The 15218-nt window shown below is 41.3% G+C and overlaps 1 protein-coding gene across 1 annotated transcript in view; it reads left to right on the top strand.

The window, feature by feature from the left end:
- Positions 1 to 15218, top strand: part of LOC140464684 (tudor domain-containing protein 5-like) — a 41159-nt gene that overhangs the window by 13011 nt on the left and 12930 nt on the right. Inside the window, exons 6-13 of the mRNA XM_072560087.1 lie at positions 5438 to 5494; positions 6399 to 6552; positions 8210 to 8334; positions 9779 to 9981; positions 11363 to 11575; positions 12244 to 12310; positions 13875 to 14075; positions 14523 to 14705. Of these exons, the coding sequence (XP_072416188.1) occupies positions 5438 to 5494; positions 6399 to 6552; positions 8210 to 8334; positions 9779 to 9981; positions 11363 to 11575; positions 12244 to 12310; positions 13875 to 14075; positions 14523 to 14705 (1203 nt within the window). The remainder of the gene's footprint in view (positions 1 to 5437; positions 5495 to 6398; positions 6553 to 8209; positions 8335 to 9778; positions 9982 to 11362; positions 11576 to 12243; positions 12311 to 13874; positions 14076 to 14522; positions 14706 to 15218) is intronic.

Raw genomic sequence — 15218 nt, 5'->3', positions numbered from 1 at the left:
CCCTTTCCTTAGTGAAAACTGAAACAAAAAGCTCATTTAGGGCTTCTCCTCCTATCTGCTCAGACTCCACAAACACGTTCTCTACGCTATCTCTGACAGGCCCTACCTTCTCCTTGATCATTCTCTTATTCCTCACTTATGAGTCAAATGCCTTTGAGTTCTCCCTAATCCTTCCTGCCAAGCCTTTTTCATGCCCCCTCCTGGCTCTCCTCAGTCCATTTCTGAGCTCCTTTCTAGCAAGCCTGTAATCCTTTAAAGCTTCGCAAGATCCTTGCTTCTTCCACCTTACGTAAGCTGCCTGCTTCCTTTTGATGAGAAGCTCCTCTGTTCTCGTCATCCAAGGCTGCTAAATCTTACTCCTTCTTGCCTGTCTCAGAGGAACAAATTTGTGCATCACTCGCAACAACTGCTCATTAAACGGTATCCACGTGTTTGCTGTGCCCTTTCTTTGGAACAATTGCTCCCAATCTGTACTTCCCAACTGTCTGATAGCGTCATAATTTCCTTTTCCTCAATTAAATATCTTCCCTTGGTAACTGTTCCTTTCCCTCTCCAAGACTATGGTAAATATGAGGCATTTGTGGTCACTGTCACCAAAGTGTTCTCCCACCGCAAGATCTGACACCTGACCTGGCTCATTGCTGAGCACTAAATCCAAAATGGCCTCTCCACTTGTCGGCCTGTCTACATACTGAGTGAAGAAACTCTCCTGAACACACCTGATAAAAACTGCTCCATCCAAACCATCTGCATTAAGGAGGTTCCAGTCCATATTGGGTAGGTTGAAGTCGCCCATAACAACAACCCTGCTACATCTGCATTTTTCCAAAATCTGCCAGCCTGTGAGTTCTTCAATCTCCCTACTGCTTATGGGATCTGTAGAAAACCCCCAATGAGCTGGCTGCTCCCTTGCTGTTTCTAGCTTCCATCCATACTGACTCAGTAGACAACCCTTCCTCAGCAACCTTCATTTCTGTAGCTGTGATGCACTGTCTGAATAGCAATGCTACAGCCCTTCCTCTTTTTTTTCCACCCTCCCTGTTCTTTTTAAACGTTCTAAACCCTGGAACATCTCGCAACCATTCCTGCCCCAGTGAAACCCATGTCTCCTTTATGGCCACAACATCATAGACCCAAGTACTGATCCATGCTGTAAGTTCATCGTTTATTTCTGACACTCGTTGCATTAAAGCCGACACACTTTAACCAATCCCTTTGTTCCATCACATGAAAAACCATCTCAATAGATTCACTACATTCTATCACATCCCCATATCTAACTACCCCCCTCTCAGATATGTAGCTCTGGTTCCCACCCCCCCCCCCCCCCCCCACCCCACTACCACCACCCCCCCCCCCCCCCGCCAAACTAGTTTAAACCCTCCCGAATAGCCCAAGCAAATCTCCCACCCAGGACATTTGTGCCCCTCCAACTGTCCTTCATGTACAGGTCAATAGACAATAGGTGCAGGAGTAGGCCATTCTGCCCTTTGAGCCTGCACCACCATTCAATATGATCATGGCTGATCATCCTTAATCATGCCTTATCTCCATAACCCTTGATTCCACTATCCTTGAGAGCTCTATCCAACTCTTTCTTAAATGAATCCAGAGATTGGGGCTCCACTGCCCTCTGGGGCAGAACATTCAACACAGCCACCATTCTCTGGGTGAAGAAGTTTCTCCTCATCTCTGTCCTAAACTCGCTGTCTGTTCCTCACCTCACTATCCCGTTGCACGGGGAGCAAACCTGAGATCGCTACTCTACTCGTCCTGCTCTTCAGCTTTCAACCTAACTCTCTGCAGTCACTTTTCAGATCCTCAATCCCTTTCCTGGCTATATCATTGGTGCCAATATATATCACGCTTTCTGGCTACTCATCCTACCCCTTCAGAATCCTGTAAATCCGTCAGCGACATCTTGGATCCTGGCATCGGGGAAGCACCATACTTTCCGGGAGTCCCATTCCTGACCACAAAATCTCCTGTCAATCCATCTAACTACTGAGTCCCCTACCATTAGCGTTTTTCTATTCTCCCCTGTTCCCTTCTGAGCTTCAGTGCCAGAGACCTGACAACTATGGCTTTCCCCTGGTCGGCCGCCCCCCACCAGCAGTATCCAAAACGGTATACTTATTGCTGAGGGGAACGGCCACAGGGGATCACTGCTCTATCTGTTGGTTCCCTTACTTCCCCTGACAGTAACCCAGCAATCCTTATCCTGTGTCTGAGGAGTGACCACCTCCTTGTACATTCTCTCAATTTCTCCCTCAGCCTCCTGGATGATCCGCAGTTCATCCAGCTCCAGCTCTAGTTCCCTAACTCAGTTTTCGAGGAGCTGGAGTTGGGTGCACTTGTCACAGATGTGGTTGGCAGAGTCATGTGTCATGTCTCTCACCTACCACATTCTCCAGGAGGAACGTGCAACTGTCCTATCAGCTAATCTGAAAGCCCACACTTTCAGGACTAAACAAGGAAGAGAAGAAAAGAAAAAACAAATGAGAAAACCTGAAAACTTACTGAATTTACAGACCCTTCCATAAAGTTAGAGGAGGTGGGTCGGAGGGAGGCCCTCTTGTGTAGGGTCTCCAGTTTTAGATCTCACCCACTTAAAAACTTCCCAGCAGCCCTTGTTTCTCTCCACCCTCTCTCCTTGCCACTTTGTTCAAAATGGAGGCCCGACTCTCGGACTAAGTTTCTTTTCAAGTGGGAAAAACTGACTTACCGGGCAGCCCTTGTTTCTCTCTGCCCTCTCTCTTCTTCCCACCTACTCGTGCATTTGTCCTGATGCACCTTAAATGAATCTACCGTGCCTGCCTTTACTACCACTGCCGGCAACGCGTTCCAGGCACCTACCACCCTCTGTTAAAATACTTTGCATGTGTATCCCCCTTAAACTTTTCCTCTTTCACCTTGAATGCGTGACCTCTCATAATTGAATCCCTCACCTTGGGAAAAAGCTTATCTCTATCCACCCTGTCTATACTCATGATTTTGTAAACCTCAATCAGGTAACTCCTCAATCTCTTTTTTTTTTGAATGAAAACAATCCTAACCTACTCTACCTCTCTTTGTAGCTTGCACCTTCCATACCAGGCAACATCATCGTAAATCTTCTCTGCACCCTCTCCAAAGGGTCCACATCCTTTTGGTAATGTGGCAACTAGAACTGTACACAGTATTCTAAATGCGGCCGGACCAAAGTCTTGTACAATTTTAACATGACCTGCCAGTTGTTATACTCAATACCCCATCCAATAAAGGCAAGCGTATCATATGCCGCCTTGACCACTCTATCCCCCTGTGCAGGGTACAATGAACCTGAACTCCCAGATCTCTCTGCTCATCAACTTTACCCAAGGCTTTTCCATTTACAGTATAGTTGGATCTAGAATTAGATCTTCCAAAATGCATCACCTCACACTTTCCTGGATTGAACTCCATCTGCCACTTCTCTGCCCAACTCTCCAGTCTATCTATATTCTCCTGTATTCTTTGATAGTCCCCTATGCTTTCTGCTACTCCACCAATCTCCATAAAGTTAGAGGAGGTGGGTCTAATCAGACCAATAATGCCGTCTTCCAGATCATTTATGCATAATACAAACAATAGTGGCTCCAGCACCGAGTCCTGTGGAACACCACTGGTCACCTTTCTCCATTTCAAGAAACTCCCTTCAACTACTACTGTGTCTCCTGTTGGCCCCCACTCACCCATTGTACTCTATGCTACTTTCTCCCCACCCCCACCCTCCTCTAGCTTATCTCTCCACGCTTCAGGCTCACCGCCTTTATTCCTGGTGAAGGGCTTTCGCCCGAAACGTCGATTTCGAAGCTCCTTGGATGCTGCCTGAACTGCTGTGCTCTTCCAGCACCACTAATCCAGAATCTGGTTTCCAGCATCTGCAGTCATTGTTTTTACCCAATTCTTTATCTACCTAGCTAGAACACCCTGCACACCATGTGACTTCACTTTCACCATTAGTTCACCATGGGGAACCTTATCAAATGCCTTACTAAAGTCCATATAGATGACATCAACAGCTCTTCCTTCATCTACCAACTTGGTCACTTCCTCAAAGAACTCTATCAAGTTGGTAAGGCAGGATCTCCCCCACACAAAACCATGTTGCCTATCACTGGTACACCCATTCTTTCCAAATATAAATAGATTTTATCCCTCAGTACCTTCTGTAGCAACTTTCCCACCACTGACATCAGGCTCACAGGTCCGTAGTTACCTGGAATATCCCTACCGCCCTTCTTGTACAGAGGGGCAACATTCCTCCAGTCCTGTGGCACCTCACCTGTATTTAAGGACGCTGTAAAGATATCTGTCAGGGCCCCAGCTATTTCCTCTCTTGCCTCCCACAGCCTGGGATAGATCCCATCTGGTCCTGGGGGTTTGTCGACCTTAATATCCTTTAGCCTACCCAACACATCTTCCTTCCTTATGTCAACATGATCCAGAGTAAACAAGCTTCTATCTCTAATCACAACATTCATCATGTCCCTCTCCTCAGTGAACACTGATGCAAAATAATCATTGCAAATCTCACCCTTTTTCTCAGGTTCGATACACAACCTTCCTTTGTTATCCTTTAGTGGACCAACCCTTTCTCTAGTTACCCTCTTGCTTCAGTTAATTTTCACCAATATGAATATTTGAATAACTAGGCTTTCAGAATGCTCTGGATTAGAAAGTTTAATCAGAGTACTCAAGCTTTCAAAATACTCCCAAGAGTGCACTATGTATTTCCACTTAATGTTGCATTGTGATTCCTTTAGAATAGAATATAAATCACAGGATGTAATATTGAGCCTGCTGGCTCTTAGAATTCCATGTGGTACATTTGAGGACTTTGTTGTGCATTTCTAATTGCCATATTGCAGAAAGGACACTGGAAAATCGATCATTTATGCCAAACATCAGACACTTGATTATACAGAGACCGTAGAAACCGAGGTAGGTTGCAGTACAGAAGAATCTTGGTGGTAACCAAGGTCCTTAAGGGTAATAGCTGTTTGAACCCTGATAAGTTGTTTACCCTTGCACTGAGACACACGTGAGAAGGTGCGTGGACATTAGAAAGCTATTTCATGGGGAGTAAATGTTTAGAATGGTCTGCCCAGGCAAATGAAGGTTTGAGGATATTAATTTTAAGACTCATTAGACTTAAGTGCAGCCCGGTGTGTCTCTGCCCTGTCCTGTCATTAATTGACTTTGATATGCCTCACTTCCTTGAGCGGTTCTTTTTTTTAGATAGAACTATAACTGATGTGAAATTTTGAATGATGTGTAGAGATCAACAGCCACAAGCTTAACTGACTTCAGATTAGTTTAGCTACAACTTAGGAATAAAAAGCTTTTAAAAGTATACTGTTAATTTAGCCCCACATATAGTATCTAATTTTATCTATTTTTATGTCTAATTTAGACAGTAGCACAACGACCTGATGGGTTATTGGCATCCAAACTCCCTACAGAATTCAAGGTAACTCCAGGAGTCATAAATATGTGCAAGCAAACCATACATCTGTGCACAGATACAAGAGCCACGGCTATTGGGGTGGATTAGCCAGTTCTTCCAATGAAGCATATTAGAATTTTTAAAAGTGATAGTTGAGAAGATTGCTTGGATGAATAACATTTTTTGTCCTTCATTCCATGTTAAATAATGTTGGATTGTAGCTGAATTGAATTTTTGAAGTATACTTGCTTTTAAATGGGTTTCAGAACATTGGAAAAGAACAAAGAGATGTCTGTGGAATAAAATTGTCTTTGATTTTGGAGCTGAGGAGAACTTCTTCTGAGAGTTTGCCAATCTGAAACCTGTCTGGCACCTCATTTGCTGGTGTGAGTTAGCTGAAATTTTAATGGGAATGTACCAATGTAAGGTGATGTAAAAATGCTGCATGAAATTTTACAAATGAACAAATCATAGTAATGCCAACCATTTTTGCTGTTTATTTCCCCTACTATTCTACCAGATGTTAATTGTTTATCACCTGGATCACCAAGCTTAATACTGTTACGAAGAAAGTCTGAATTAGCCTTCTGATTCTAGAACATAGAACATAGAACAATACAGTGCAGAACAGGCCCTTCGGCCCTTGATGTTGCATCCCCCTACACTATCCTAAAGTCATCCATGTGCTTATTCTATGTATGGAAGATGGAAAACTCAACATTAAAGGCTACTCCAATGTATAATTTTAATGTGCAAGGAGTGAGATGAGGAGCACCTATGGGGCTGAATCTAATGTTGAATATTGCTGATTGAATATTTATTGGGAACCCACAATGTGATTTGTATCCTGTTTAGTATCTAGTGTGTAAACAGTTACAAATAATAGGGAATGTCTTAATCTGAAATCTGTGGTTTTCTTGATTTGCAGAATATTTTTGGAATGGAACTTCCCTTGAAAGAATTGGGCTTCTATAGTGTGACTGAACTTGTTGGTGCATTAAGTGACACCCTCCATGTGGAGCGTGACTCTGTCAATCAGGATTGGCTAGTCTTTGACATCCGACAGCACAAGTTGCTTCAAAGTAAAAGACTAATAAAGTACTGTTTTGTTTCTGTTCAGTTATAAGATAGCCACCTTTCAGCAAAACTATATCCCAGAAATTCTCTTAAGGATTCCTGTGAGCATATTCATTGTTCTAAATTCCTACAGATTTATTGTTTTTTTTCATAAATATTAAAATGTTTATGTATTCTTCTCTAACCTTTTTAGCATAGGCTTTTAGAATGTAACATTTGAAGCACCCTGGGACTGGTATTAATAGACTTGTGAAAGCATTACAGTGTGACAAGGGGTAGGATTTCCCTTCCTATATCACCTTCATACTCGTGGGAGATGTTGGATCTTTTGTTTGGTATTACCTTATAGTTGCTGTGTTGATAGTGATTTAGTGTCATTCTGCCAACTGTAAGGCTCCAAATTACATGTCTGGGCAATTTTAGTTGAGTGCCTTGTGGGTCTGTGCCTGTGGCAAAATGTCATATTCAATTAGGAATGTTGCACCAAAGTTCTAAGTATGTGGGAAAGGAAAACAATTAATCACACTGTAATATCTTGGGCTAATCTTAAATTGACATTCAAACATCCTGTTGGAAAGGAAGTGGGGGTGGGGGTTGTTACTGCAGTTACAAAGAGGATAGTGGAATTGAGACCACGGGCAGATCATAAGAGTAGGAGTGGATCGTTCAACCCATCTGGCTGCGTGGCCATTCTAGATCTGTTCATTTCCTGTCATTTTCCCACAAGATCTCATAATGCTGTTCATCTCCAGAAATCTCTGAATTGAACCTGCCCAGTGATTGACATGCCCCAGCCCTCTGGAGTAAAGAATTCCAAAGATTCAACATCCTCTGAAAGAAGTTGTTAGTCCACATCTCTGCCCCTTATACTGAGGGGATGACCCATGGTTTTTAAGTCACGAGGCAGAGGAACTATCTGTGTCTATCCTGTCATGCCCTGTAAGGGTTTTGTAAAGTTATTGAATAGTGGACAAGGTTTCAAAGATCAGATGGCCTACTCTTCTTATTCGGAAGTAATATGCATGATCTGAATTGAATGGTGATCCGTTGGGTTCATCCCATTGTTCGAACATTGTTGTATCCTCCAGCACTGTCTGGTCATCCCTGTTGTAACCTGTAATCATGAAGCCTACCATTATGAAATGCAAACAATGCTGGAGAAACCCGTTGAACTTGGCAGCGTCTATGGAAAGACAATTGAACTGCTTCGAGTCCAATATAAGTTTCCAAAAGACTCATACTGGACTTGAAACGTTAACTCTGTTTTACTTCTCCAAAGTGGTTGCCGAGTCTGATGGGTTTCTGCACTTTGTTTGCATTCACGCCTAATTAAAGTTCATTTGATCTCCCCCTTTGAAACTGATATGTCACTTGCTTCTGAGTAACCTTTTTCTCTGAGCTAAATCAATCTGGTGGAGCTATCTTCAAAATATACCTTTTCTCAATATATTAATTTAATTTCACTTTGTATTTTTGAATGCTAAGATAAACCCATGTCCTAGTCTGGATGCCAGCATTGCGCACACTGCTGCAAGTGGAGCTGCATTATTTATAAAACAGCAGATATGCCATATGAGATTAGTATTAAAAAATCTTTTTAGTTTTTTTGAATACAAGCATTCAATCTTTTTTAAAAAGATGATATATTTTATCTTTTTCTAGAGGAACCTGAACCACAACTCAACAAAATCAATGAATTGCTGTCTGCAGACCAGGAACAAGCAATTCTTGCAGACAACCAGGACTCTGAAAAGAATTTCAATCTTAAAACAATTAACGAGGAAACGGTGAGGATTTAAAGTCTTTTTTTAAATGAAATTTTATTTCGGCTACTTATTTTTATTATTCAATTTTTAATGCCCCTTTCTCTAATACACCTGTATTAGGGTTGCAACAAATGCTGTTTGTCCCTGATGTTGCTGTTTTGATGTTGTCAATTCATGCTGAAGTATGTTGGCAAATTAATTAGTCAATGTGGAAATGTAAAGTGGATGTTGTAGTCAGTGCGGCTTGAATGTAAGAGTTATATAATTGATGAAGCTTCTCGGGTGGAGGATTTCAAAGTGGGTTGTTAGTTGGAAATTTCCTTCCAGACTGGCGAGTACAGGTTAAAAAGCACAATACTGTCTGTCAAAGATCTAATTTTAAAACTCAATTTAAATTCTGTAGAAAGTCTCCATTGTTTCAAATACTTCTCTTACAGGTAATTTTAGAGAAAAGAGCTGTCAGGAAGAGGGAATGGGAGATTGAGGAATGCAAGCTGACGACAGTGCTAAGGCAGTAGTCTTTTTAAAAGAAGCTGCTGGCGGAAAGTCTGGGTATGAGGATTCTGCTATCTAATTGCAGTGAAGTGGAGCTCAGTGCCTATTTTCTGAATTGTAATATGCAGCATCAAATATATGCTCAGGAAGTTACAGCATTTGGGAAATCAATTAGTCGTCTTCAGGAGTGGACAGGAGGATAGAAACTCAGTCGTCTGCTGTTAAGGCTTTTGGCAATAAATTGAAAGGTCCAATGAATCTTGGCATCCAGTCCTTTACACAGAACATTTTGGCTGAATATCTACCAGGGTTCAGGCATTCCATCTGGTGGCACATCAACCAGGTGTATGTGGCAAATTTGGAAGGGAAGCTGAGAATCTTCCTTCTGGAATGTATATGTGTCAATTCATACCTCTCCACTGCTCAGTATATGTATATATCTAGCTGTCAGTTGATGGTTCTTAACTCTTCCAAAGCCTTCTGTTCTTCTTATCACTACCATCTGGCAGCACAGTGGCTCAACGGTTAGCACTGCTAACTCTCCACTCCAGGTACCTGGGTTTGATTCCACACTCTGGTAACTGTCTGTCTGTGTGGAGGTTGCATGTACTTCCTGTGTCAACGTGGGTTTCCCTGGGTACTCTGGTTTCCCATTGTGTCCAGAGATGTACAGGCTAGGTGGGATAGCCATGTGCAGTGCGTGGTTACAGGAGTAGGGTAGGGGTGGGATGCTCTTTAGAGGGTCAGTGTGGACTCAGTGGGCTGAATGGCCTTCTTCTACACTGTAGGGATTCTATGATCTAGAATGATAAGTAAATACATGGCTAAGCATCACCTGCAGTATCCTCCAAGCCACTCCCCATCCAGTTAAAGATGAATATTTTGCTAGAATGGGGCAAAATCTATGAAAATTAGTCCACAAAATGACGAGAATAAGCCTTGGCTCACAGTTTGTTGTCCTATTATACAGGTTGCGAAGAGATCATACCCACCAGAAATTGAGATTCCACCAGATGCCATACAGGATGGAAATCTCTACAAGCTACCACAACTCGAGGAAAATTCCTTTGTCTGTGTGTTTGTAGAAAGCGTGACTTCACCCAGCCAGTTTTATATTCGTTTGTATGGGGATTTCACCTCAATGATGCTTGAAGATCTGATGATTGAGATGAGGTACAGACTTGATAATCCATTGGGCTGGATTTTACCACAAATTTCAGGACTGCAATGTTGAAACCAAAAGGGGGCCTCAAGCCTGTACTTGACAGCAGTGAGAACTGCATCTGCAATTTTTTTGTTACTGGCCACTGCCACATTGTTGTCTTAATAAGTAGAGTGGGTAAGGCCTCTGCTGCAAACCCAGTCAGATAGATGGCAACTTTGGAGTCCCACAGAGAGAACTGGGCACTACTACAGTATGTTGATTGCCACAATGGTGTCTAAACATTGAGCTGTAAAGCATTGTGAAAATGAACAATCTCGCCTGGCAAGTCCAGACAGGATTCTCCCCTTGTGGTTTTGTTTGTGGCACTGTTAGTAGAGTGTGGAAACCCCCTGACTCTAACCCTGCCCACTTGTTGCACAGACACCATCTTGGTTGAATGAGTGGCCTTCACACACACACTCTTTGGGGATTAGCTGTACAGGCTGTAAGATGCCAGTAAGGCTGCAAAAATTACCTAATTGGTGCTTTAACAAGCATAAATTGGCTGCTTGCTCTACAGAGACAGAAAGCTATTAACATATATGTTTTTGTTCTTATGTTAACCTAAGATAGAAATAGTAACTGTAAATTATCCCCTTAATTCCCCACTTTAATGATAAGGTTGCCATTGACTTTCTGAACCATAATTAAAATGCAAGAGTCAACTGCTGCGAGTACAGGGACACCATGACTAGGGAATAATTTTTTAAAATCTTGTTCCTGGATGAATCATTGAGGAATATTGGAAAAGGAGTCCAGAGTTATGTTGTTTTTTGCCCTGTGTCGAAGTAGGGAAGCACTTACTGCGTTAACTGGTTGCTTTCTGGTAGATCCTGTGATGTTTGTTCCCTTTGTGCGATCAAGCTTAGGGAATACTGGGTCCAAATCTAGTGCTTTAATTTGACTTTCGGTAAAGGGTAAATGGCAATAAATTGAGGTGGTTATAGTGCAAATCTGAATTGGTGACCCTGTCTTACCAAAGCAAGTGTTTGTCATCCCTGATTTGCAAATACATTTTTTACGGTTAAACAATACATTTTAAAACATGAAGGCCACTCCTTTGCTTTGGAGAGGGCCAAATGATTGAACAATCCTTTTGTGTTTCATGCAGCTGTTTTCCAAGCTCTTCCTACCATTGTTACCGACAGGGAATGTAAGAGGAGAACACTATTCTAATCATAAACAGACTAGACTCTAGCTTTTTTATTAACAAAAGTTCGTGGTTGAGTAGATCTTGAATTTGTGAATGCATATAATGTTCAAGTCAAGTGGGACTGGAAATTCCAAGAATTATCATTCTAAACAAGACATTGTTGGGCTATGTATTAATTGTTGTTTTACCCTTTTCAGACGTTGCTATTCCTATGAGGAGGTCTCTGAACGCTACATGATGCCAGATTCATTTATCCAACCAGGACAAGTGTGTTGTGTGCGGAACCCTGACGATGTGTGGTGGTATCGTGTCATTATCCATAGAGTGCTGGATGAAAAACTAGTGGAGGTGTATTATGTTGACTTCGGAGATGTTTCACCCGTGGAAAGATCTCGACTAAGATTTCTCAAGTAAGCATTCTTTTTATGTGGTTTACCCTGTCCCGCAACTAGTTTGGGTTCTGCCTATCTCTGGTCTGGATGATTTGAGAAATCTGGTTTTTCGTTAGGGAATGAAGCTGCATGCACATTTGAAGTAGGTCATCTCACCCTGCTGTATTGGCTTCGGAGTGTTCATATTGAGTATCCACTGCCTAACATGATCCGTGAGCAGTAGGAACCATAGTTTGTAGAGAACAAAATCAATGGAAAAGTTTAATACAAATTCATAAATCTCCATGTATGTAAAACACAAATAAGGAGCAGGTGTAGTCTGTTCAACCCTTCAGATGTGCCTGCCCTTCAACAAGGTCACAGCTGATCAGATTGTGGCCTGAACTTCACATTTCTGCCTAAACCCTAAATACTTTGACTTAGTTGCTAGTCAGATCTTAAAGCTGTATCATTGTGATTCAGATAGGTGTAGCTTTGCTTGAACCTGACCTCAGTGTATGGCTCCAGAAACTATGTTCTGAAGTGAATTCAGACAATGTGGACGGAGCTGCATCGGACATTTGTAAACCATATACCAGAGCTTACAAACATAAGTGTTATTTTGTGATTTCAAAGGTTTTCTCAAACTAAGGCCTGAGATACATACCTATAAAGATTCATAAATTGTTTCTCTTGTTTTCTTTTAGATGTTGTCATTCAAAGCTTCCCGCCCAAGGGATTCCATCAACACTTATGTGGCTACAACCAACTGAGGTAGGGCAAAAGGCCAATGTTACTTGAGTCAACTTTGCTGATGTTTTAAAATTGAAATCCACTGAAATTTCTCTTGGACTAGTTATGGTAGGCTTTATTTAAAGGCAAGTTTTCTAATTTATGTATCACTGGTTTAATTCCAATTGCAAATTTCCATGGCAGATTAAGTCAAAGATCTAATTTTATGCTGAAATTGAAGTCCTTCATCAACCAATTGATTATTCTGTACTTTCCACCACTATCCTAAAAGTTAGGATGCAATGATCACTGTCTTTTAAATGTTGGCTCACTGTCATTTGTCACTTACACATTTATGATGGAAAATGGGCATTTATAACTTGTGTGTATCCACATTAATATTTTTGAATATAGATTTGTTTTAATAGTTCATTTATAGGAATACTTTGCTGATGAAGTATATGCTGTGTTTTTGTGGAGAAATGTAATGTTGATTTCTCTTCTGGTATCTTATGTTTATGAATGGTTAGCAGATGCGCCTTTCTAATGATAGGGACATTATTAAAATGTAATAAACTGTTTTTATAACCTTCAACTGCAGTGAAACTATCTTCTGAAAGGAAACTCCGCTGTCATTGCAGAGCAGATTCAATGAGTTGAATTATCTGATCTGCTTCTGATCCTGCATCTCATCGTCTTGAATTCTCACCTTTGAATTCAGTGATTTCTGTCTCCAATACATATACTGGCTGTCTTTTTTTTAAATCCTTTCTTTTGGCCAACTCCTTTTGTAAATCTTCCTTCCTATTTTTGTGTGTTGCTTTACTGTCAGCAGTTGCCTGATGAGCTCTAATGGGGTGGAATGGTGTGAGTACTGCATCTCTTGGGAGGAGCCAGGGTGCACCCATCTTTTTTTTTAAGAAAGATTCCCAAACTCTGGAACTAAACATTTTCGTTGCTTTTGTTTATGGGTCATTTGGACAACATATTCATCCTTTGTTAAATATCACAAAATTCTGCTTATTAGAATTAGCTAGAAAGCACATCAGGATAGATCACCAGTAAAATAACAAACCCATGGTGGACATGCCAGCTGAGGAGCATTCGGTAAGGATAGGTAAAAACTTAGCTAGCCGACCACTCTTCCCATCATTCAGGTGCCTTTTCATATAGCTCATTCAGGATCAGCTGATCTCTCTGTGCAGCACTCAATCTGCTGAATGAATCCAGGAGAGAAGCGCTGGTGTTGGTACTTGAACAGAGATGAAGAAGGACTCAAAAATGATTTGTCGTCAGACCAATGCCAGCCGTTGACTTACAATTATACAGTGTGTTGTCATATAACATCCTCAAGATGAAACAAAAATATTTGATAACAAATGCCAATAACTCAAGCTCAAAAGTATTCCTTGAATAACATCACCAGAACAGTAGTTTAGTTATCTGCTGTGTCTTTCTTCATAACATTTTGTCATTCAAATATTTGATAATTGAATAAACGCAAGTCCTTGTTTCAACCAGTTTCATTTCTTTTCTCTAAGATGTGACACCTGTGAAGTGTGATGTAGCATTTCATTGTATAGATTTAATTCTCCCTTTTTAACAGGATGATTGGAGCATTGCTGCCAAGAATCAATTCCTGAGATTCTGTGGAAAACAACCACTGGTGGCCCTGACATATGGATATGTTGAGGATGTGCTGCATTTGTTCCTTTGTGATACTTCTACAGATGAAGATATTTACATTAATGATGTCCTTAAGAAAGCAGGTCATGCCATGCCATGTCTCTCAAACAATGCCTCTAAGGTACAGTCAAGTGCCAATGTAGCAAGCACATTGCAGTTTACTGTCTTGAAATGTTCCAGGTGTTTGAAGTGGCCCTTTTGAATTCCACTGACCCATGTGTCATTTCATGTCTGAAGTAGTGATCAGTGGACTTGATGGATCCGCTTGCTGTTTGGCCCTCTGCTAGGGGAGAGATCTGAGACAGCATTCTGGCTCTTACATATTATCCTTGCCTCAAAATGGCAAAACAGACGTTTTTAGAGAGCAAACCTTTTTTGCTAGTTTAAGGAAATAACACATTGGAATAAAATATTAGGGGTTATGGTACTCATTTTAAAATTAGTAGACAGACTCAAACAAATTTAGAAATTAATGAGCAAGAAAATCCTTGTTACCAGCTTTCAGTGTATCTTCGTTGAGCTCAAATAAGCTGCAGGAGGTTTAATTTCGTTCTGGCTTTGACTTTAGGGATTTGAGGACTTCAATCCAGCTGCCCTGTATTTGAAATCAAAGCCAATTTCGATGAAAGGGATATCATCAAAAATTAAGGCGTGTCCACCAACCCCACTTGATAGGAAACCCAATTCCACGATAGCAGAGGAGAGTGACAAAAAATCAGACCTCCCAATATATGGAGAGAACAATGAAGAGGTGAGTTAATCTTCATTGTGTTGTTGTGAAATATTGCAATATGATTGTTAAAGTAATAGTCCTTCAAACCAAGTCAAGACCACATCTATTATTTGGGTTTGAATGCAGAGGGGTAACAGGACCTAGGTAGGGGGTGACCAGAGGAACCAAAGGGGAGAGGATGCTTTTGAGATTAGAAGAGGTGTTAGTGTGATGAGGAGGTAATCTAAAGGCATATGGAAAGGTTCAGACTCCTATCTGGTGAAGTGACCAGAGAAAGAGAAAAGAGATGGGGAATGGAGGAGAGAGGAATATGGGGAGGAAGGGTTTGATTTGGTTTACTGAGAGCTAAGATTCTTCCATGGGTAGGAAACTGCACTGGATCAGGACCCAATTCCATGTTTGTGTCGGTGCAAACATGGGAGAGTGGTTTTCTTCCTAGATGGGTAATTATAAAGTTATGGATGGAACTGTGTTTTTAGGTAAGAAATATGAGATTTCTCAGCAACAAACCCAAACAAACAGACAAAACAA

This window comes from Chiloscyllium punctatum, chromosome 40, assembly GCF_047496795.1.
Source record: "Chiloscyllium punctatum isolate Juve2018m chromosome 40, sChiPun1.3, whole genome shotgun sequence".
NCBI lineage: Eukaryota > Metazoa > Chordata > Chondrichthyes > Orectolobiformes > Hemiscylliidae > Chiloscyllium > Chiloscyllium punctatum.
Note: the sequence above shows the minus strand (reverse complement) of the source record. Positions and strands in the feature narration are given on the sequence as shown.